Source organism: Scomber scombrus, chromosome 5, assembly GCF_963691925.1.
Source record: "Scomber scombrus chromosome 5, fScoSco1.1, whole genome shotgun sequence".
Taxonomy (NCBI): domain Eukaryota; kingdom Metazoa; phylum Chordata; class Actinopteri; order Scombriformes; family Scombridae; genus Scomber; species Scomber scombrus.
Genome location: NC_084974.1, coordinates 29151988 through 29177525, shown reverse-complemented (window position 1 = coordinate 29177525; position 25538 = coordinate 29151988). Strand labels below are relative to the sequence as shown.

General features: G+C 40.3%; 1 protein-coding gene across 1 annotated transcript; it reads left to right on the top strand.

Annotated features, from left to right (window-relative positions):
- The first annotated feature begins 5924 nt into the window (after window positions 1-5924).
- LOC133980323 (galactosylgalactosylxylosylprotein 3-beta-glucuronosyltransferase 1) lies at window positions 5925-24879 on the top strand. The gene is made up of 6 exons (XM_062419020.1): window positions 5925-5996; window positions 11730-11872; window positions 14716-15227; window positions 22217-22513; window positions 24425-24535; window positions 24821-24879. The coding sequence occupies exons 2-5, from the start codon at window positions 11761-11763 to the stop codon at window positions 24509-24511; spliced, it is 1008 nt and encodes a 335-aa protein (XP_062275004.1). The 5' UTR covers window positions 5925-5996; window positions 11730-11760; the 3' UTR covers window positions 24512-24535; window positions 24821-24879.
- Window positions 24880-25538: the final 659 nt, after the last annotated feature.

Here is a 25538-nt window from a genome sequence, read left to right as displayed (position 1 = left end):
TGTGGGAGCTCTCACTGCCAACCTTTGACCTTTTACTGAGGCATAATAAGCCTGTTCAAAGTGTGAGACATGTCACATGCGGTTACAATCAATGCCCTGTACAGCAAAACCAATTTTAATGAGATAAACGCTGTGCCGTCCCTTTATTTTAAGGAACTGTTAAAGTCCACATACATGAATCCTTCCTGGAGATTCTGCAGAGATTGTGATGTATTGACTTTGTGTCATTTTCAACAATAGCCACTGCTTCATGATGGATATTGTTGTTGACGGCACGCAAAGGACTACTTTTAAAGTGTAAACCTCTAATGGCAGCAGTCTAATGCTATTAATTTTCTTGATGCTACAGGGAGAACTATTCATTAAAAAAGTGGCTTGTAATAAAAGCTAGTACCGGCCTAAAAGTTCACACAGCAAATGTAATTTTGGTCAATGTTAATTACAAGCTCAGAGAGTTTAAAGAAAGCTGTGGGTAAAACAAGCCAACATGTTAGTCTAAAAATCATTTTATATGGTTGACTTAAAATGTTCAATCTGTACAAATTATTTCCAGGAAAAACACGGTAGAAGTTATCTTCGAGTAATAGTGAGGTCCAGTCTGTAACAGCTACGATAAGAAGAAACTTTTAGACAGTGCTGTTAATATTCCCGTCTCTCCCTGTGGTCTCTCGAATATGACATCTCCCCTGACTCCGTTCTGATCAGAGCTGAGCTGCGCTGACCTGACATGGCAGGCCCAGGTCTCAGCGGCAGCTTCCGCAATCCTGACGGAGCTCCTTCAGTCTGCTCAGCCAGCTGTGAGAGGCTGCATCGTGCTCTCAGTTCCAGCATTTGAAATGTGCCCTGGGTGAGCTGGACTATAAATTAGTCAGGATAAGTTAAGGGCAGACTGCACTATGCAATCCCTGTGGTTATTGGCAGAGGAGAACCTGCCTGAAGGTTGGTGCTCTTAAATCTTTTATCATTGCTGAGGCGGCCTGATCCAGGCATGGACTGGGGCCATCGATCAGAGCTAATGCTCACAGCTAATGGGTTATTCAAGATTTCTTGAAAATAAAACAGCCATCCTCATCTAAATCAAGCATGAGAAACAGCACTTGCTGCTACACTTCTTGGTTATTTTTTGTATCAGACAGCATTTAGAGTAATTGGGCTCTGATTTCAGGTTGTCATGTTTTTGATAGCTCGTAACTGGTAAATCACATTTTAGACAACAGAGACTTTTAGCATAACTGCATTCATTATTACTGTTTCAGCCAGTTGAGCTGGTGAGTTAGAATTCCAGTTAGCATGATTTAAGGTAAACTTAAGAATATGACCCCATCGTTAACAACATATCTGACTTTCCTCTTACAGGCAGGTCGTATTCTTATAGTAGCTGCCTTCCCTGCATTGCTATTATTAGGTTGACTTATTGCAGGCCTCCGTTTCATAAGGAGGGGATCACATTTTGAAGACACTCACTCCATGGCAGGTGTGAATTGGATTGATGGGGCAAGTAACACAAAACTAGCGTGAGGGCGACCTTTCATTGAATCCAAAGCTAGAATATGAACGTTAGCATAGCCAGCACATGCAAGGCAGGCGTCGAAGACCATAAGAAGGAATTGAAAGAAAACGTTTTGAAAAGCTAAATAATTGCCAACACGGCTCAAGAGTTCAAATGAACATTGTACAGTAAGTCATCAGTTCCCCCTTCTGCCTACAAATGAGTTTAATAAAAACAGGAGGAAAAGACAGCCAATTAATATCCAGACTGATTCAAGTCTCAGTCCATCATGGTCTGTAAATCACAAGATTTTTCTTAAATGCATTCATGAAGCAATTTCTTCTATACATTTCACTACACATATACAAAAGCATGTATAGTCTGCAACTTGAGAGTTCTTTCTTTTCATGATACATTAAATTATGTAACATTGAACGTTGTCAGTATATACCAAAATGTACCCGTCTCAAAAGGAATGAAAGAGAAGAAAGAAAGGCAAGAAGGGTAAAAATGTACATTTATAATACTTGCTGATGATGTGATTCTCTTCCAGGACTATATAGTCAGATCACCTTCCACTGTACTTCAAATGCAATTAAGCCTGTTTGAATCAATGCACATAAATTCACATTAAATGACACCTCTAGGCTAAGCTGTTTTTTGGGGGCTGCGACAGTAACATCAATAATGATCTACTGCTGCAAGTTGTCATCCGAGATTCCCCAGATATCCAAAACTGTTCCGGGGGATTCACAAACTTGGTCAGAGACCAATTAATTCATAAACGAACGCGAACGATCGGACATACCAGGACACAGTATCTCTAGAGAGCCTCTCTTCCCTACCAACTAGAGAGTACATCAAAATGATGGCACAGCAAAGCAAGCAAGGAAAAGATGTTGTTATTATTGGTCCTCGGGAAATAGGAGATGGTAGGGGCCAAGGGAGCTCAGAAGTCAGAGGCAGACTTGATTACAAACTTGGAAAGTTGCCCCCGCTTCGTCTTTGAAGACTCAGCTTTACAAATCTGAGGGAGAGAGGGAAGAAGGAAAGAAAGAAGGAGAATGTGTGAGCCTGCCAGCACTGACCCGATGGCTGTGATATACTTCTCACTGTGAGGGACTGAGTCATATTTAAGTGCTTCTTTTATAGCCCAAACAACTGTAATGGATTTCAACACATTTTGGCATATATATTGTATATAAAAATGAATATAAATATGTTAAAGAGAAGAGAGTACGTTATGTTGTTGGGCACATATATTACACTAAACATCGTCTAGGGTTAGGGTTTCATTTTCCAATTAAAATGATCTCTTAAGTCTTTTGAAACAATTTGAAAATGGATTAAAGCTCATTCCTTCATTTGTTTTACGAACTAGGTTTTTTCCAGAGCTTTCAACCACATCTTGTGGTCTCCCTTAGCAGAATGAATTTACTCAGTTGTTATTATCCATCATTTGTAAGTGAATTTTTATTATAATAGGTGATAACAGCAAAGTTTAAACACCTCCATAAGCTATTATTTATAACAACTGTGCAAACTCCATCTGTGAAGAAGACTGTATGATAAGGTTGAAAGCCTCAGAAAAAAGCTAGTAGGTGGACGTTGAGTTAAGACTGTTTTGCATTTGAAGTATTGCTAAAGGCATTAAAGTATAATTTAGTGGTATCATATATGGCAGCAAGAGAAAAGAAAGCATGTAAAGTAAAATGAGTTAAAAAAGCTTTTTGTAATTAGCTTAACAAACATAAAATAAAAGATATTCATGACACACACTATAATAATAACTTTATTTGATACGGAATAAGTTTAGTCTCACTGTCTTACACAAAAGTTCCCATTGCTTGGAGCCATTTTTGTTTCTATTTCTAAAGAAGGTTTATTGTTAAGGAATAAAAAATACTTTGCAAAACAAATAAAACCAGATTCAAAGGAACGTTTAATGAGGCACTCTGTGTTCTCATGGAATGGCTCGGAGGCTCTATATAGACATACATATATATATATATATATATATATATATATATATATACATACACACACACACACACACACACACACACACACACACACACACACACACACACACACACACACACACACACACACACACACACACACACACACACACACAGTACAATGTTAATTATTTTAAAGCTGCTGCTGCCATGCTTGTTGTTGGTATGCAGTTGGGGGGCTTTAAAATGATTGAATATATCAGAAAGGATATATTTATTATTTATTATTTTTTGGAAAACTTTTGTGCGCATGCAAAAAGCTCTTATCCACAAAATAATAAAGCAGCACTGTGACAATATAGAAAAGCTTCTGGAGCAGAGTAAAAGCATCCGTGAGTAGACGGCTGTAATCATAAAATCAATGATCATATAAAAAGACAGTCTGCTGTGTATAGTACAACATGAGGTCCTGAAACATGAGAACATTAGAGATATATTACTGTCCATCATGTCTCCCATTATTTTTACTTCCTACACTATCTTTCTCTGACACTCTCAGACCTCCTGCAGGAACGTTGGGCTTCGCCCCCGTGCCTCATCTTTTGGGTGTAATGATGTTAGTTCAACAATCAGTACAACAATTTTCACTCGTGACATTGTTTCTGTGATTCTTTATTAATCAGGAGCAGGTGTTCCTTTCACAGCTGGTTAACTTGTGCTGATGTGAAAGGCTGTCAGGCTTCATTGTCTGCCATTGGCTGCTGCAGTGTGCAGCCTTGGATTGACTTCATGTGACTGTGGTGTATTCTTCCCACATCACATAGTTCAGGTGCCATGAATACAAACAGGACACCTGGGTGCTTGTGGGGCACAGAGACCTCTCTACCAGTCCCTCTTAACACCGTCTCTGTAGATGTAACAATTAACAATATGCACATTTATCATCCACCTTGTAGCTCTGTGTATTCTGCAGACAGCAGCACTATGTTCCAGCTTCCTTTTGCTGGCATTGCTTGCTGCGTTGTTTTCTTTTTCCAAACACTTTCTTTCAAAAATGTTTAGCACTGAGATGCTGCATTGGCCTGTTGGAGGGTCTGAGATGTTGTTGGCAGGTTGTTGTACTATACTGTGTTCCCTTCTGTTTAGCTCCATCACAATACATAGAAGAGGGGAGGGTGTTGTACAGAAATCAGGATGACACCACTGTCATTGTGAGCTTGCATGCATGACAGTACCTAGCAGCAATTGTAAAGTGTTTCTATATCACTACTGTTTAGTTATTTTGTGTCACTACAGTACTTGTCGCTGTCATAAAAAGCAAATACTGCAGAAGGCTGTGCTAACCCATGAAGACAATTTCTAGAGTTTTTTTTTTTACCCCTGTTTTGCACGCAGCTGATGTCAACCCTCAGATGCCTGATCCCTCAGTTAGAGATATTGGACAACAAGTCAGGCAACCTAAAAATATATTGTTTTGAAATTTTGTGCACATAAAGCATAAACACCCCCTACTGCACTGCTAGGTCATAGGCAATTTGCTTTTTATACAACAGTATGCCTCAGTAAATGGATTCTGGGACTCCTGCTGTTCATTCCCCCAAAAACCTACATAGTTGCAGCTTATATGATTTTTTAGCACAAAGCCACTAAAAATATAGTCTTCAGCCACCCGGCGTTGGAGATGATGCAGCATGCAGACATCACTGGCTGAGTGAAGCATAAGCCCCCATAGAAGCAGCGTTCCCTCAGATGTATTTGAATAAGACATGATGCCAGTTTATTTTTGTAACATCCCCCACCCCAGACTGTTGGCAAGCAATGGCGTTGTGACTAAACCTCTTCCAGTTTCTACATTAGATGTTAAAAAAAGAAAAGAAAAATACAAAATGTGTCTCTGCAGTTTAGATTGGAGTCAATGAGCTACAAGCACATATCAATAAATGCAGAATTAATCATTTCACACATGAGCAGACACGCAGCATTGTAAAGCACAGCAGCGGTACACCACTGAGGGAGACATTCCTCCAGTGAACCTGAATGATGTGCATCCAAATTAGAGTTCATTACATTACACTGGCATGCTTTTCTTCTGCAGAATTTTCAGCCACGGCTCTTTGATGTTAAATAATGAATAGACGTCAAACAGCCACGCTGCTCATGAAGGTGTGCATGGCCAAGAATCTCTGTGAGGCATTTGACTCTGAGACCCAGTCCAAACTGCTATGTTTAAACCTGGCTGACTGTCCTTGAATGCCCCATGCCTGTGTTGAGTGAGAGTAGCAAAGGGTGTGTGGGTGGGGTGAGGTGGGGGGCACAAGGTACACTCTCTGTCACCACCGAATCAAATTTATAGAAATGTCTTTATCTTCCAGGTTCGGACTAGGAGTCGCCTGTCTGTGAGAGGAGACACGGCAGAGGAAGAGGGAAGGGACATGGTCGGCTGACATGTCGTGAAGGATGTCACCGCTACATAGCTCGCCCAGTATGCAGTGTGGCCTTCCCAGCTGCGCATCATCAGTGGTGCCATGATCCAGTTATAACTGTCGGTGAGCATCCAAAGCCTTTTTTTTTCACTCATATGACTGTATCAGCCATCACTTAATCACATGCATAGACCCTCCTGTACTCCTGCAGTTATTTAAGAGGCAGTCCACTAATTTAACACATCAAGGTGAAATTACTGGTCATAATGGATACTACTCAGCCTGCGAGAACAGTAATGCTGTGTGGCACTGGTGGAGCCCCCTGATGATGTCCTAATGATGTCATCTGGGTTATGTCATCACTATTGAAAGAAGAAAACGCCTGCGTTATAAACTGGAGGTGTGGAGTGACATGGGCGTTTACCCAGCAGGGAGGGTCTAAAAGAGGGGGCAGTCAGGATGAATTATAATCTTTAGCAATATTAGGTCAGAATGGATTAAAATCTATTCTGTGTAGCCTTACTAGCAGTATGGCTGTAGGGATGGTAGTGTTTGTCTGTCAGTCAGTGTGGTTTTATGTGAACTCTCTCAACAACCATTCCATTGCCACAACATTCAAACAATCAGGTCCTCCTCTTCAGTATTCATTCGTCCCTTCTATTTTTCTATTTTTCAATTTTTTTATGTTTAGTGCCATTTAGCAAATGTTAGCATGCTAACACATTAAGCTAAGATGGAGAATGGGGTAAATATTATAGGCTACATTACCTACTTATGGCGCTTTTCCATTACACAGTTCCAGCACGACTCGCCTCGACTTGACTCGGTACAGTTCCAGGACAGACCTTTTCCATTACAAAAAAGTACCTACTCAACGTGGGCGGGGTCGTCATAGCACGGCTCCGCAAAACTGCTGTGACTTCATTTTATACACGACACAAACACATAAACAATGGAGGACATTGAGGCAGTGGTGTACTTGCTGCTGTATGTGGCTTTTTGTCACACACAAAGCAAGAAAATTGAGCCGTATAGCTGTAACTATGGTTGTAACGCTGCTGCCGGTATTTAAAAATGCCGGGTTTGATTCTTGTGTGGGACGGCTCATGACTCTTCCAGCGACAACTCTTCTGACCAATCAGTGGCCGGCAGTCTGTTGACGTCACATTTAGTATCGGCTTGGCTCGCTTGGAACCTCACCAGAGCAGGTACTAAAAAAGTACCAGGTACCAGGTACTTTCCCTCGTGGAAACGCAAAAAGAGCCTAGGCGAGTCGAGTCGAGGCGAGTCTTGCTGGAACTGTGTAGTGGAAAAGCGCCATTAGCCTCAGCATGTTAGCATCATCACTGAGAACATGTGAGCATGCTTACGTTCCCATTGAACTCAAAGTGGCACTATGAGTATATTAGTGCCACAGGTGTGTCTGTAGACTGCAATCTTTAACCAAAATCTATTGAAGGCAGTCTGTATTTGCAGTATGTATGCACCTTCTTGAAAGTGGCTTTTTGGATAACTAGATAATTTGTCAATTGATTTACAAGTGATTTTAGTAGGGGCACTGGCCATATATTTATTAGATCTTTTAACAATGATATAACTCTGGGCATTCTTCTATTGATAGTAACCATTTTTCCAGCCATCGAGCTAACGGAGATGCATCTTTGATTTACAGTATTACAGGCATATTTACAAGGTGGAGAAATCAATTTGACTTACAATTTAAGTTAATGATGGGTAGATGTTCAGCATTGGTAGGGAGTTGTGCTCCCTGAGTGCTTAACAGATAACACGGCAAATTACTGAAAATTCCCCTCAGATACAGTTAGAAAGTGAAATAAAGTAGAAAATGATTTTTCCTATATTTGTAGACAGTAAAAAAAAGTTTTTCTACATTTCCAGTGTCTGTAAGCATGGATGTAATTACTTTGTATTCCAGTCTGTACTTCAAAGGTCTTCCGACTGTAGCATTTACTTAGTCAAACCGTCATCTTTAATAATGCACACTGAGTAATGGAGATTTATGTGGTGGAAGATGTGAGGATGTGTACACTACTGTTCCATCTATTCAATAACATGGCTCAAAGGGATGCATTCACTGGGTTTCTCACTGAAATTCCCATGACGTTCATTCAAGAACTGGGGATGTGGGTAATGTCACTTTCAGTACAATATATCATGCTTCTATTAAAGCATAGAGAGCCCTGCACAACAATGGTTTCCACCGAGGACTTTACTGTAAATCACCTCTCCACTGAAGTAGAAAAAAATACAGCTTTAAAACTCTGCAGGGCCATTTTCTTTATCTGCAGAAAACATTTATATGGTGTGGGGTTTGTGTAAGGACTCACTGAAGTCAGTCTTACCTCAAGCATTAAGCATTAACTGTGTCTTTAGTGGTGTATTATATTTATTATACAGGGCTCAATAAACATAATTGGCATGTTCAATTATGTTAAGCCTCATACTGCCACCTTCCCCAGTAAGGGCAGCAGGATCACTGTGAGAAATGTGGCGACTTGTTCCCTCATGTGTAGAGCTGAAATGAATACACTAAACACCTGGGCCCATATTATGTCTGTTTTGTCTCCTTTGTTTAATTGAGCAGATCAGCTAATAATGGCATTTTACCAGTTAGGGCACAGCATAATGCCAGAAGCCTATTAAGGAGGAGGGGAGACAAACCCTGGAAGAGCCGCGGTGGTCCGCCGTCCTTAAATTCAATGTAAATGAGCTATGTGGCGATTAAATACACAGAGCGGACATAATAATAAGAAGGTCTGAAAGGCACAGTCAAATGCAATTTAGTACAAAGTGACTACATTTAATTCTACATTTGTGATTCCTATAATGCTCAGTTTTTAAAGAGACTTTGTCAAAAAGGTGCTAATTATACCCGACAGTCATTTTTGACCACATTGTATTTCAGTACCATAATATCATATTCTCCAAATGAAACCAATAAAATACAGAATGTAATATTTTGCCCCACTCATGTATGTTAATGGGTCATATTCATGAAACATCCAGGACATTTGTGTGTATAAAGCTTTAAGATGGGTCATTTTATCCATTTTGCAGTTTCATTAAATTATAATTTCCATTAAGTTTATGTTAATGCCCTTTTTACATCAAGTCTTTTCCACAGATTGTAGCTTTAGAGGATGAGGTGGTAACAGTTGCTTGTAAGTTGATAGCAGGCGGGGAGTTCGGGTCCTCTGAAATGATGCGAACGCAGAAGTAATTTAAAACTGCATTCTATCAAAAGGCCACCAGGGGGCGACCGTTTTGGTGTCAAAAGGACTTCCGTCTCTATACAAGTCAATGGAGAATTCACCAACTTCTCACTTGATTTCTAACCTCAGTAAACATTTTCAAAATGTGTTTATGGTCTCAATCGCTAGTTTAAAGCCTTCTTCAATGCAGTATGATGTTCATTTGGGACATTTTGGCCTCCCTGATTTTATATTTGACGATAAAGCAGGGTATGCATTAGGGCGTGGCTACGTCGTGATTGACAGGTTGATTGGTTCACAGGTTCAGGAGGGCGCCTCATGCGCCTCCTGATGCCCATATAAGTAGAATCCGTGTTTTTTTTTTACCCAGCATGCACCTGAAATTTTCAAGATGGCGCTGCTCAGATCCGATACTTTTCGCTTCCAAGCAGCAGTCCACAAACCAATGGGTGACGTCACGGATGTTACGTCCATTTTATATACAGTCTATGGTTGATAGTAACTGCAGTTTTCTAAACTTTTAAAAATGGGCACTGCAAATGTTTTTTGATGTAGGAGATCATTTAATGTAACTATTACATTTGTTTGTTCCAAAAATCAGAACGCATTAAAACACTGGCCATTTGCAAAGATTTTCTGTTTTTAAATTAAATTGCTTCAAAGCATGATGAAATGAACTAACATTTGTTTGTAGATGTTGCTTCAAGTAATGTCTTTCGTGCTAATTAGATTTTTTAAAAGGATACAAAGCTGTACCAAATGATCTAGACTCAGAGGGAAAGGGCGTATTTGCCAAACACAGCCCAGCCCGCAGTCTGGTGACATCGCTTCCTGCCATTTGGCCAGTGAGTAGTTTCAGCACTGGGCATGAAATCATCAGCCTGGCAGAGAGCAAAAGCTACTGCTCCACGGCCTCCTCCAGTGGCTTTGACCTTCCTTCAGTTGGCTGTATGTGGTGCACAGACTGGATGTGATGGTGTATTGTCTATGAAAAGCAGAATGCAAACTTTTTTTTTCATAGGATGGCGATGGATTGTTCTATAAAGACCCGCCACCATTCTGCCTATGATTGGTTCTGACCCTGATATTATTACCCTAACCCTAACCATTGCACTCATCATGCCTAAAATTAACAAAGCTAACCAATAAAGGCAACAAGCACTAGCCAGTCAGAGGCAGAGTAAGGGCAGCTCTTCGCAGAACATTCCATCACCATCCTAGAAAATAGAAATCTGCCAGAATGAGATGCGGCTGCGTGGTGTGTGATGGATATGGTGCGGCCCAGTTGAAGCACCATTCAGTGTTTCTGTATTTGCATAAAATTGAATCAACCTCAATTTGATGCGAACAAGTCCGACCAGCAAAATGCACTTGACTCACGAAACTCAGATCAAACTGTAAAATGGCAGCAGTGATCAAATATAAATCAAGATTCTGTCACTACATTGCCTATTTCCCACCTCAAACATATTCATAAACATATTTTAGTGTAGTGTTTTTGACCAAGCCACTATTTTATCTTATTTAAAAATATACTAGCCAAAACCAAGCACCCACCAACCCAACTGCAGTGTTTCCTTTGATAAGCTACATCATTTCTTTGGAGGAAAAAAAAAGCGGTAAATCACGATCACGGAGGAAACAGCACCACCCACCAGCTGGAGGGTTTAGTGGTCTAGTGTGTCCAGATGTGTCCTCAGTCTCACTTTGATTACACATAGTTTTTTGCGAGGGTGGCACAGCATTCAATTGCTCCATAAACTAATTTTTTATGCACTCTTCTGCCTCTGCTGCAGAATGATGTTTTGTTTTAACTAACAGCACTGATTAAGCTATTATTCAATTTCTCTATTTCACTGTAGTAGTGGTTTCTATCTTCCTTTAATGAATATTGGCATCCTCCAGTGTCTAATATGGCGTTTCTAAGGGAGTTCATAATAATTAAGGTTCTGCAATATGCTTCCCATACATTTCCAAGTTATTGAGATTCAGCAACGTATGTACTGTATGCACCTCCGAATATTTAATTAATCCGGTGCGAGTTAATTTTCATATGTTCAATACACAAACACAAATTAGAGAAACACAGTCAACTCTTTTATATTTCAGTTACAGTTTTATAGCTGATATATTTTGAATATTTAGCTCACTTTTTTCACTTTTAGCTCATTTTTCTTTCATTTAAGACAACATGTTATATATAAATGTGCATACTTAAAAAATGAATTTAAATCTAAATGTTAAATATAAATATTCAATATAAATGTAAAATATTAATGTAAATGTCAAATATAAATATAAATATGAAATCTAAATCTAAATTTTATATCTAAATCTAAATTTTATATCTAAATCTAAATGTTATATTTAAATTTTAATTTTAATTAATTTTTTTACATATACACATTTTTAACATTTATATATAACATATATTTTACACCAATGTCTGTCTTAAATGAAAGAAAAATGAGCTAAATGTGAGAAAAGTGAGCTAAATATTCAAAATATATCAGCTATAAAACTGTAACCAAAGTCGTATCATCGGCACCTCCATACTTTTAACAATCTCAAATTCATTCCACCTTAAATCCTGTGCTGAAATCCCATGCTTTTTTTTCTCCAGGTAATGCCGAGCCAAATAACCAATCCTGGAGATGCCGAAGAGAAGAGATATTCTTGCCATCGTGTTGATCGTGTTACCCTGGACTCTGCTCATCACTGTTTGGCACCAAAGCGCTATAGCTCCACTCCTCGCCATCCGCAAGGGTACGCATTGCACTGCACTCCACAGGCAATATCAAAGCTGAAGTAGGTCCTCGAACCTCACTCCGCACTCCAGGTTTAGATAACAACTTGTTCATTTAGAGGCACTCACCAACCATGACCGTCAGCTTCATCACAGCTCGATAACACTTGTCCAGTCATTGTAAACCTCATCAGTGCAGACTGTTTACGTGCATGATGAAGACTTAGAAGTTACTGTAGCTCATTCAAATAAACCCTGCACACTCTCATACATTTAGAAGACACTTTTATTAGTCTGTCTTATAGAATTGATTGTTTAGCTGCGTCCAATATACAATCTTTTGTGCTATGTTAATAGCTTCCCTAGTGCTGGATTTCACAGCATTCACAGCTTATCCATTCACATGCTTCGGCCCATCAATTCATATTTCCCTCTTGGTGTGACGCTCAGCCACACGCAGCATGCAGTATACATTACAGCAGCATGTCGATCAGCTGTTTTATCCATTTAGATTTAAACTGTTCCCCAATTTCACTTCCCTGCAAATCAGTTTCAGAGTTTGTTTGAAAAGGAAGTTAATATAATCAATACGTCTGCCCAATTAGCTTCATGAAGCATATTGTGTTCATGTGTAAAACCACCTTAATACACACTCATGAGCCTCCAAATCATTTCCCTCCAAGACCCCAAATCAACAGTGTAAAATGTCAAATATGTTGAACAGTAAACAATCCCAAATTAGAGCAGCAACAAATCAATAAAGCTCTTTGTCCTCTGCTTATAATGTCATGAATGCACATACAGGTGTTAGGAAACAAAACAGGGTTACACAGGACCCAGAGCAGTGTGGAGTCAAAAGAGTAATGATAATAACTAACCCAAGGATGCTTTACATAGAAGGTAAACACACACAAAAACAAAAAAAAACTGAGAAATAATAAAAGAATGAGGAACAAATAATTACAAAACAATTTTCAGTTGATCTTAATATTTAAGATAGTGTCTGATTAGTCAACAACCACTGAACAGTACTTTTACCATCAAATGATACTCTATGATAAAGGTGTCTACCATGAAATTTGCATGAAGCAATTTAAACTTGTGTGGAAAAGTAAATACACAATGAAGTATTAAAGAAAATTAAAAACATTTTTCTCCTGTGCTATCTGACCCAGCTCTGCCCACAGGCTTCCTTTTGTATGCTCTTAAAAGAGGAGCTGGAGGATTTTGGCAGGGTGCTCGCTGGCAGCCTCTGTCGAACATCTGGCCATCAGCAGATTGTGTTAATCTATGTGCTGCAGAAAAAAATCCTCTTTATGCTTGAGGGGCGAATGGCGCCTTGGCTGAACAGTGACAAAGATTGCCTTTAGCTGTGGCACAATGAAAAGAAATTAACAACCTTAATGATTCTTTAATCGTATTTTACCAATCATGGCCAAACTACTGGGGCCACAGTATACCACTGGAGTCAACTCCACATATGTGAGCTGACTGATTCACCTCTGTTTTACATGCAGGTCATGGGTACAGTAATGGCACTTTTCCACTACACAGTTCCAGCACGACTCGCCTCGACTCGCCTCGGTTCTTTTTGTGTTTCCACTAGGGAAAGTACCTGGTACCTGGTGCTTTTTTAGTACCTGCCCTGGTGAGGTTCCAAGCGAGCCAAGCCGATACTAAATGTGACGTCAACAGACTGCCGGCCACTGATTGGTCAGAAGAGTTGTCGCTGGAAGAGTCGAGCCGTCCCACACAAGAATCAAACCCGGCATTTTTAAACACCGGCAGCAGCGTTACAACCATAGTTACAGCCATACGGCTCAATTTTCTTGCTTTGTGTGAGACAGAAAGCCTCATACAGCAGCAAGTACACCACTGCCTCAATGTCCTCCATTGTTTATGTGTTTTGTGTCGCGTATAAAACGAAGTCACGGCAGTTTCGCAGAGCCGTGCTATGACGACCCCGCCCACGTTGAGAAGTACTTTTTTGTAATGGAAAAGGTCGTTCCTGGTACCGTACCGAGGCGAGTCGAGTCGTGCTGAAACTGTGTAGTGGAAAAGCGCCATAAGTGGTCACAATTTTATATCCTTATTCTTTCGAAATGAACCTTACCGTCTTACACCAGGAAATAACCAGGGCCGCAGCTGCTGGGATCTTTGATAATCATGTGAAGTGAATATCAAATGGCCAAGATGATTCCAATTTTGACAAAAAAAGAACTAACCTTAACCCTCACCATGACCTGACAAGTGAAAGTAAGCTCTAACAATAACTCTTCACTACTTAATTACAACAGTTATCAAATGACGAGCTCACAGTAGTCACAGCAATTGTATCTTTAGGCATGTCTGGAGCAATATACCCTCAAACATGGCGGCTATTTCTTTGAACACAAAGACATGTCAGTAAAATACAGTAATTCATGGCTGTGCTGATTGAAGGAAAGTGACACAGCAAGCCTCAGAAATTGAAGGGGTGAGCAGAAGACGAGGGCTTATTGAATGATAAGATGGCATGTGAACTGAAACCACATACCCACATTTTTCTTTCCTTATAAAGATATACCCCCATGGCATTGCTCAGGAAACAGCAAAAGCCTCATCTTTCCTTTTTCCTCCTCTTGCGCTGTCTCTCTGTCCATCAGCTGTGTTATCCTCTCACGGTGCCTGCTTTCACTTTTTGCAGCCTGTCACCACCTAGTAAAAGAGATCTTTATCATTCCAGAGAGGCTTGCAGTCCGCCACCACCGGCTCTCAGGTACACTTTACCCCCATTGGGTTTAAGTCACCTGAGGCAAACATACAGAGGGCAGCCCAAGGTTGCACTAATGCCTTACATGTCTTCTTAACCCCAAATCTGCAGATGATGGTGTCGAGGGCAAGAGGGAGGCTGGTGGCCAGGCGCAGGACTCCAAGGAATACTGTGCCTCAGATAAGGACATTGTGGAGGTGGTGAGGACTGAGTATGTGTACACGCGGCCTCCACCCTGGTCCGACGTGCTGCCTACCATCCACATCATCACCCCCACGTACAGCCGACCGGTGCAGAAGGCGGAGCTCACGCGGCTGGCTAACACCTTCCTCCATGTTCCCAACCTGCACTGGATCCTGGTGGAGGACTCTCAAAGGAGAACGCCTCTCGTAACGAGGCTCCTCCGAGAAACAGGGCTCAACTACACCCACCTCAATGTCGAGACGCCCAGGAACTATAAGCTGCGGGGTGACACTCGGGACCCCAGAATTCCAAGGGGGACCATGCAGAGGAATCTGGCCCTGCGGTGGCTGAGGGAGACCTTCAACGCCAACAGCAGCCAACCTGGAATTGTCTACTTTGCTGATGATGACAACACATACAGCCTGGAGCTGTTTGAAGAGGTAAGTTATAACACCGCTCCTGCTTTCCTGAAGTGATGTGCACGGATACATGAAGTGCACACATATGCTACATGTGGGTTCCTCACCATTACTTTGGTTTACGAAGAACTGCATAAAAGCTCCTAACTGAAAATGTTCATCACTCTGAATGAAACTGTATGCATCTTGATATAAATAGCTAAATGATTAAGACAATCAAAGGCACTATCATTAAAATATGACTGTTTTATTACATCTAGTTGCAGCTGGATTTAAATAAAACATTGGCACAGTGTACTTTTCTCTTGAGATTTCACTTGAGTGAACAAAAGCTGACTCTGGTGAGCAGATGCCACACCACTCCAGCTAGGAGAACATGCTAAAAATACACATCTTTCATCTATATAAAGTAGTCTACTTGTGTATTAACTGACAGATAACATGATGAGACACAATTAGAATATTCTTCATAAAATGTATCTGAAGACATTGTTCTGATGAGTGGATGTTTTTCTTTGTTACATAAAAAAGAAAATACTAGCCTACATATATACATGTAGCTGAGATTGTCTACTTTGTAGTTTTCTCAAAGGATATGTTGAAATCTGCCTTAAACCACAGTGAAGTATCCACATAAGCATTGAAGGAGGAGGTTCATTGTTAATCATTCCTCCAGTTTATACTGACCATGAGAAGATCCCCTCCAGATGCACTTTCAGTGTAAATGAATGGGGATGAAATTCAAATGTTTCGGCAGTCTGAGAGTAAGTCAAGTTGAAGTTTTAGTGATTTTGGTATAAAATTTTCCCCTTTGTGTTTCTCTGGACTGTGTTTCTCTTTAAAGCATGCAGATATGCCAAAGGTGAAGTCTTTTCAGTGTAAAAATGGTCTCTTCTTGTTTCCCTGGTGAGCTGCAGTGAAGAGTTGTAACAATAAGAGGACATTTGGTAGTTAAAAGACAGTAACCTCATCTCCCATCACTTCCATTTAAAGTGTAGAAAGGGATTTCAGTATGAACCGAAGGAATGATAACGGCAAGAAAAACCTGTTTGAGTGTTCATTTGGGTACCAAAGACAGACTTGACATTTTGTGAACCTATCCTCTAAAATTTAAATGAAAAAAGAGTATATTAACAATGGATCACATGACTATTACTATGTGGAAGGGTTCATTTTTTTGGTGAAACGCCCACAGGGGATTATCATTTAACCAGCCGAGCGCCAAACAGCAGACAGACAAAGTTGGCAACCAGCTGGTGAACATAATTAAGCAGCTTATTTCCCCCTGAAGTTGTAGAAGAGCAAACGCTGAGTTACAGTCAAAGGAGAGTGAATATTAGACTTACATTCACCATGTGGGCAGAGACATGACTCTAAATGAGTGATAATGTTGCTCCGTGTTGGATGTGTAAACGGCAACTATTTGCTAACAAGTTCACTATGATACTTTTTAAAGGTAATTAATTTAATCTTCTTCCTACCCGATACTGTCCTGTTTAATGAGCTATCACACCACTACCACCTCTATTCAACAATTAACCTATGATGCCAAACCCTGCAAAAAATTTTCACACTTTGAAACTGAAAAAATGCTGCGCTGTTGATTTCCACTTGAGTTTAAAAAAAAGCAAAAGCATGTCCACAGTAGATGGTGGATAATTCATGGGGCTTGAGAGGACTGCTTAGAAAGCTTAAAAGCTTGCCAAGCAGAGGAGTGACTGTCATTGATCAGCAAAGCCACAAATCAGGAAACCCACAGTGATATATTATCATCAATTTGTGAAAATATGTCTGACTGCACTTTTAAATAAGCGGTATTGTAAAAAAAAGCAAAAAAAGCAAATGCAACTTGAATTCAATATTAGGCATGTATTTGAAACATATAACACCAGCAGTATATTATATTATACCACACTGCTCAGCCATGCACTGCATCGTAGGCATCTGTGCTGTCTAACTGAACAATATATTATCACTTACTTGAAGCATTTTTTTTAGCTCTTAACAAGCATAGTCAGGGATCCGGAGCTAGTGGAGGGAAGTTTGGGCATGTAATCAGTACATCTCAGCCCATCCATCTTGACATCAGTTGAATTACCTGAGCGGACACGGTCTAGGTCCTCTGAGTATTAGCCTCAAATCTTGTTAGTAGTGCAGACGGGGTCCGTAGTAAATGGAGCGCCGGGGTATTGACGGGGCCTGTCATTACCTTTCTCTGGGAATCAGCCGAAGTGCTCCGTCTCCCTCAGAGGCCCTCCATCACCTCCAGCAGGCCTATTTCTCATGGGCTAAAGTAACAGCCCCGAGGGAGAGAGGGAGCGAGAGCGAGGTGAAGAGACGGACGGAAAAAGAACGAGAGAAAAAGAGAATGAGACAGCCAGATAGACAGAAAGGAGAGAGTTGACTGCAACTACTGTTTAGTTTGCTGACACCGTTATAAAAACTCTGTAGCTTGCTGACACCACAGCAACTTTTCAGAGGGTCTTCACTTCTTGAGAACAAATAGGTGCAAAAGCAATGTTAAACAACTAAAATCAAGAAAGATGATGTTGGTTTTTTTGTGTGTGTAGGTAAAAACATTTTAATTAAGAGTCAATTTCTTATTCTACAAACGTACACCAATTAAAATATTCGACTGAACTTTAAATACAAGATGAACAGAAAGTAGCCTAAAAAATATCATGTTCAAGCTGAACGTAATTAATTTATTTGGAAGTCTAAAATGCCAAATTCCATATTATACTGATGCTTAATAATTTATTATTTATTGTAATATAATTTATTCATAACTAAATTATTGATGAATATCCAAATACACAATAACTGCCCTTCTTTTACAGTCGTGCTTTCACATCAGGTGAATTATACTATACTGACACTTGTTCCAGGGAATTAAAGGTGTTATGATTTGTTGCCACTAACGTAAAGTTTAAATACAAGATGAACAGAAAGTAGCCTAAAAATGTAATTAATGTAATTAACGTAATTAATTTATTTGGAAGTCTAAAATGCCATATTCCGTATTATACTGATGGTTAATAGGTTTTTAGGTCCATAGCTTGTGACACTGCATACACGTTGATTTTGAAATTGAGTTCTGACAATTTTTGTTTTGTAAACCAACATTCAGCGTTCATCGGACATGGTGAAAGGCAATCATAGATATTTTAGGCAAGGCAAGGCAAGGCAGTTTTATTTATATAGCGCATTTCATACACAGTGGCAACTCAATGTGCTTTACATAAAACAAACATTTAACAGAAAAAATTTAAAAAAAAACATGGAATTTGAGAAATAAAAATAAAACCCAATCATAATAAACTCATACATACCCCCCCCCCCACACACACACACTAATAATAAAAAAACTATAATAGAGCATTAAAAATAAGATTGCAGCATAAAATAATGATTTGCTTTAAAATCATTAAAAGGACATAGAGTGCAAATGAAAATGCAAATTTAGAGCTCAACCTGAAATTATTGATGAATATCGAAACACACAATAACTGCCCTTCTAGTATAAATCAGGTGAATTATACTATACTGACACTTGTTCCAGGGAATTGAAGGTGTTATAGTTTGTTGCCACTAACGTAAACTGTGTGGTAACATTACAGGCTGCAGCACTCACCCCTCTTAACTATCTCTTATATCATTAGAATACATTAAACCTGATGTAATGGAGGATGGAGCTAGAGTTTCTATCACATTGAGGTTCTGATACTTTTTTTTTTTAAAATTGAGAACAGTCATGAATTAATGCCAAAGTAAAAATAGAAACTAATGGCATTGATTTTTCTAAAAAGATATGAAGTCACACCATTCATGTTTCAGCTTTTCAAGTCATATTTTAAAAACGTAATGTATCATCTAAAAGTTCAAAGTTAAACATGCAAAAACTGTAATATTCAGAAATGAATGTAACAAACCTAAAATGAAAAATCATCAAAATCATTAAGTGCGAAAACACACTTTGTTCACATTTCTTCTCGGACAGCAGCAGTGACGCACACAACGCAGCGGGAGTTCACATGAGGTGACTGCCAGCCCGACACAGAGACAGTACATTTCAGATCACGTAACACAAAGTCTGCAGAGGGGGAAATAACAGACTGACTTGAATCATCCATCTTATAATTGCACTTACATCACAACTGCTGTCAGAGACGTTGAAGCAACAGAGGACATTACGACTCTATTCACTCCCACAGTATGAAAACAGTCTGTCTCTCTTTCCAGCACTTGCTCTCACTGACTGTGGCATAATGCTGTCTTTTATACTTTTTAGGTCATGTCTTAATGAAAACTAAAAAAACTTTATGAAAAATTCATTTCCTTAGTTAAAGTACATCCCTGTAAAGAACTGCATGAATTATTAAGGCTTCATGTTTGCTTCCCAGACCAAAGTTATTCACTGTGTGGGTCTATTCTAATGAACCCTCTGTTCTCTATTTCAACCTTTAACTGTCAACAACTGAAATCAAAAAATATATTGAGATAATATTAATATATTAACTTAACATACTAATTGATATTTAAAAAATTATTACTGATATAACACCCTGCCCCCTCTTTATTATATGTTCAAGAGACACAATTTACATAAACAACTGGCTGCATTTGCAATGTAAATTGTGATCCATCAGCTCTATTTTTCTTATTATGAGCTGTATAAATACATTTTTAATTAGGACGATTTAAATAATTAAATGGTAGTGAAAATCCTAAAACCTAAAAAACTGTGGCACTTTTCTATTTGGACAGAATCCTCCGATGGTAGACAATTGTTTCATCTTCTCTGCATCCTGATTAATGTACCTGGATGCCTGCCTTCTGTCTGCTTTCACAATTTGGGGATTTTATTCTTCTTTGTACGTTTACTCTGATTTTTTCTGAAACACAGCCACTTTGTCTCTGTAGGCTTCTCACTATTGTAAGTGGAGCAGGAAACAGCTTAAATGAACACATAGGCATGCAAACATATTACAGCAACAAGGAAACAAGAAAAAAAAAAACACATCATTTTCACCAGAATTGGGCGAGAAGAACTTTGTTGCGTTTTCATTTGCTTGGCTGCCAGCAGAAGAGGGATTTGTGCTGTTTTACTCTGGCTGATATCCCCACCAGAGGCAGCAGGCGGAACACTCATTTTCACATTTTCAGTATAGATGGGAAAGTGACAAGCCTCTCTTGACATTGCCGGCAGAAAGCCTGATTTGCGGTTTCTTTTGATTTAAGGCGTTCATACAGTATATCTACGAGGAGAGCTGGCAGGGTGGGTTAGTAGCTGGATTCAGATGTGGCCTGGCAACAGCTGAGACAACCTTGGGCAATGTACTTAGTGGCTCTCCTCAGCATCCAATAGCAGTTTAGTGAAGTATAGCCAGTTATAAATATGGGAAACAGTGAGAGTGATACAGGAAATTGTTGAAAAATGGCACTTACATGGAAAAAAGAATGTAATGAGATATTGTGTGCCATTAAAAAAAAACATATGACCCTATGTATAAAATCATAGTAGCACAGTCACATGGATTCATACATGTAAGCACACATCCTCTCCTCCAGCATTAAACCCCAAAGCTCATTAAAACAGAACATCCTGTCAGATCTTATCTGGGTGCTTGGCACTGTCATGTTCTATGAAGGAAGGATAGTCCCATACAGTATATCCAAATAAGAGCAGACTTTGATTTGCACTTGTAAAACTGTAATTCACAATTTGTGGAAGTGCTTCTTAGAGTTTGTAATTGTAACTTTCGATCTGCAAACCTGCAAAAAAAAAATTGCAAGCGTAATTCAGGCAACTGAGCGAGCAAATAGGAAGATTCAAATACAAATCCTTTGGTGCAGTTTTGCTGATCAGAAGTTACAATTATAAACTCTAAGATGCATTTTCACAAATTGTTAATTACAGTTTTACAAGTGCAAATCATAGTCTGCTCTTCTTTGGATATATGGCACTATCCTTCCTTCATAATTTCCCCTAAAGCTCAAATCCATGGATTCCCTTAAGCCTCCAGCCCGCTTCATGGTGTTCAAACTCTGCTGCTCTCTGATCCCCCAACTGACCACAGAGCATCCCATCAGATCACATGCCAATCTGAAGCAGCTGCTTGTATGCAAAGGGTGTGACTTTCAGAAACGCACGTGCAAGCACACACTTGCATTTTGAAATTTGCTGCGCATGCAAGCAAGATACTGTACATGCACCTTCATATTAAACGGAGCTTCCTAACATAGTAGCAGCATCATTATTTTTGCTGCATTGAGTTTCTAAACCTTCCTCTTCCCTCATTATAAAAAACGTACCTCTTATGACTACAGCAGCTCTTGCCAGAATGGTCAAAGACTTGCTGAGAGGCAGACAAAGAAAAAGGCGGCGAGATTGTTTGATGCTGGAAGATTAAAGGACCAAAAAAGAAAAAGAAAAAGAAGGATGGTGCTCTACCTTAAAGAATCTCCTTAGCCAACCAACGACAAACGCCATTTGCTCCAATGAGTCGCCTCCTTCAAACTCTCTTGGCACTGTCCACATTTACCCCCCAAAAATTGCTTGTGGCTGCAGCCCCCCGGTAACCAAATGGTTTATTTCCAGCCACATCCATCATCATCATATTTCATACCCATCTCTCTCTCTCTCCACTTGTTTCCTGTCTGACTCTTCACTGCCTACTATTCAATAAAGGCAAAAATGCCAAAATGAAAAAAAAAGATGGCTGTGGCTAATTATCTCATTGTAGGGCAGCTGTTGAACAATGTGTGTGATCTGCCTTCATCTAACAGTGTGTCAGCTGCACATGGCACAATGGCTCGGTCAATATTCACCGTCTTTCAGAATGAATAATAGCAGCAGTTCTAAAGCCCTCTGTCTGTGCACTGGTGTAGCGTTGGCAGCCGATGCTCTAATACTGTGTCTCACTGTCATCTACGCTTTTCTCAGATGACTAATTTTCTCTCTCTCTCTTCCCTCCTCCATTTCTCCTTCTCAACTGTCCTCTCACTAGATGAGATCGACTCGGAAAGTGTCGGTATGGCCTGTGGCTTTTGTGGGCGGCTTGCGGTACGAGTCCCCGAAGGTCAATGCGGCTGGGAAGGTTTATGGCTGGAAGACAGTGTTCGACCCCCATCGGCCCTTTGCCATCGACATGGCCGGCTTTGCTATCAACCTGAGGCTCATCCTCTTCAAGCCACAGGCGTATTTCAAACTCCGCGGGGTGAAGGGAGGATACCAGGAGAGTAGTTTGCTCCGGGAACTTGTCACACTCAACGACCTGGAGCCTAAAGCAGCCAATTGCACTAAGGTAATCCCCCCCCCCCCCCCCTTACTACTGTTAAACTGCTTAACTTGAGAAAAACTGGAGATGAAGGAATTTAAGTTGCTGTATCACAACAATACTATGACCTGCAGTGGCAGAATATTTAAAAACGTGGGTGGTTTGGTGTTGTGTTAAATCTTACTTAAACAAATATTCAGCCTCAGAGTTGAAATCAGGCCCTTTAACTGAATGCTGCCTTATAGTAACTTAGATAATTATTATCTTTTGCTACCAACACCATTGTCACTTATTGTCTTGATGATGCAAGGTACTATTCATTCATAAAAACACAAATGAAGATGTGAGAAACTTTTATCTTTTGCATTAAAAAAAAGAAAAAGCTATTACCAATGCATTGAGGCCACAGATCTTTAAAAGAGGATCCGATGGCATTCACACCACAAAACTTTCATTATGATATGAAAAATTTAGCAGCAAATAAGTGTCACTTATTCTGAACACATGAGGCTACCAGTTTGCACTTTATTCATCCTCCTCCACAACACATACTAGGAGAATGCTTGTGTTTCTTGGCACAAATCCCATGAAAAAACAGGAGCCTTTTCTCATGGTCAGAATCTAAATGAGTGTAAATGTGTTGCTGAAAAATTGGATATCATTGATTATGATTTCTTTCACTGACTACATGCACTCACTGCACATACACACACACACACACTCACACGGCTGAGTGAGAAGCTCGAGGGTTGAGCAGCAGCAACGCTCTTATCCATGCCCACTCCACCATTCCTGCTTATGGCCCTTGGTCTGTGTCACTTCACTAAGCCTCTTTCTGGTCAGAGAGGAGTCAGCCAGAGGGCTTTAGCTTGCCAGTTTCTACACCGCAATCACCCCTGTACACACTCTCTCTCACACACACACACACACACACACACACACACACACACACACACACACACACACACACACACACACACACACACACACACACACACACACACACACACACACAAAGAGAGTGAGAAACAGAGAGGGGAAACGATGGGAGAGAGAGAGAGATACTTTTAGCCAGCTTTTTCTCCTGCTCTCCCCCAGCCATTCAGAGGGGTAAATGAAAAGAGGGGATTCAGGGGAAAGGCTGAGAGAGCGGAATTGAGAGTTGGAGGGGGGTTGGGGGAAGTAGGGACGTCACAGTGATTACAGATGAGCGCAGAGACAGACAGAAGTGGTGGGAGAGAAACAGGAAGGGAGAAAAAAAAAGGAAAATCGTGCATGAGCATCTCTCTTCCTCATAATCTACCACTTCAGATGCGAGCGTGACTATTAACCTCCCCCCTACACCTGAGCAGAGAGGTAGTGGGCTCATGGCACATCTCAAACACGCCCTATGCATAATTCATGGCCAGTGCCGTGGCGAGATGAAAGGAAGGAGAGTTCCAACACAGAGACGACCAGGGAAAATGAGCTTGACACTTTTCCTGGATGTTCGTCCGGTCTCTGGGGCCAAATCAGCCCAGTCTGAAGGCTTGATAGCACAGTAGCATACCTGGAAGAACCGTGCTGTTTTACTAGCAAAGAGTAATAAATAAATATAATAAATACCACGTTGAAGGTAGCCATTATCCTATGGTTGGAAGAGGACTTTAGACGGGCCAAGATGAAAGGGCTGTGTCATATTTGTATGATAACATATTCGTGTGATCCCTCTTCACTCCCATCTACTGCCAGGTTCACGCTCAAGTAGCTCTTTAAACATAGACAGGGCCCCGTGGTGGTAGACGTACTGTTTGAGCTATAAGTGGAATTTAATGTTTTGAAGAACACGGAGCAGAGTGGGAGCTGAAAGGGAGAGTGGACTCTGAATGAGTGCATTAGGGGGAACAGCATGTTACTAATGTTGCTGTCGTTTGTTTCTGTGCACTTTTCCCTCACCAGATACTCGTTTGGCACACAAGAACGGAGAAACCCGTCCTTGTAAACGAGGGGAAAAAAGGATTCACAGACCCCAACGTGGAGATTTGACCATCCCCCTCCCCCAGACCAACGGTAAGTAATAATGTTTTAGAACATAACCTCAATGGAATACCCTCCATTAGCGAGCCAAACCCTCTTTTTTCTCCTTCCTGAATGAAAAGGATTTAGTATAGGAAATGAAAATGTGATGATGATTTTCACCTGGTCTCAGCTAGTCAGAGCAGGTGTTGTACATTTCTTCTTTAATATGCTTTCTGTTAAGGTGCAATTACAGCAGCTGCAAAATAAACAGGTTTAATTAATTTAAATGAAGCATTAGCGCTCCTTCTCAGCATATCTTAATCCTTTCTGTTGCAGGTGGTTGGCCTTGGACCTGAAGAGGAGGGGGGGAAAAACGCCAGTCTCTTGATAAGTGCAACCAGCGCTCATGTCTTAATCATCAGAAATAAAGAAGGGGGGCCTTTAAAGGGGGGATTTAATCCTCTTGACTCAATCTGACATTTTTTAAATATGGACGGAAACAGTACAAATGTATCATATTAAAGCACAGATTAGTAAGAGGTGGCGATTATTCTTCAGGTCCCACAATTCAAGCGGAGAGCAGACGACATAAAGGATGCCTCACAGGGTCGGGGGGGTATGTGTGTGTGTGGACGTGACCTGAACCTTCACGGTACAATGGCCCGCTGAGGACAACCTGACAAAAGAGACAGCACAATATGAAAAAGCATACAGCCAGCGGACTCAACCAAACAAGTCTGAGCAGGTTAAAGAATATCCTTCACCTCAGAAATAAAACACAAACGGGTGTGGATCTGCACACGGTTCAGGAGAAAGAAAGTCCTCTAGGATTTAAGGACCAGAACTACATCATCAGCCTGGACGAAAACATGATTCCAAGGACAAATGTGTCTCATGTGGATTTTCTTTGAACAAACACAAACATAGGGAGGGAAGGAAATGTTCTTTTGATAACTATGAAATGTTTGCTTTAATTTAATTTAATTGATTTGGGTGTTTTACAAGCACTTGACTTCCTAGTTCAATACTACTGACTCTTATACACATTTACTCT

Excerpts from the sequence above, each read along its gene's own strand:
- LOC133980323 (XM_062419020.1), top strand. The coding sequence starts at position 11,761 with ATGCCGAAGAGAAGAGATATTCTTGCCATCGTGTTGATCGTGTTACCC. Across the intron at positions 11,873-14,715 it reads ACTCCTCGCCATCCGCAAGG|ATGATGGTGTCGAGGGCAAG; the intron begins GTACGCATTGCA and ends CCAAATCTGCAG. Across the intron at positions 15,228-22,216 it reads GCCTGGAGCTGTTTGAAGAG|ATGAGATCGACTCGGAAAGT; the intron begins GTAAGTTATAAC and ends TCCTCTCACTAG.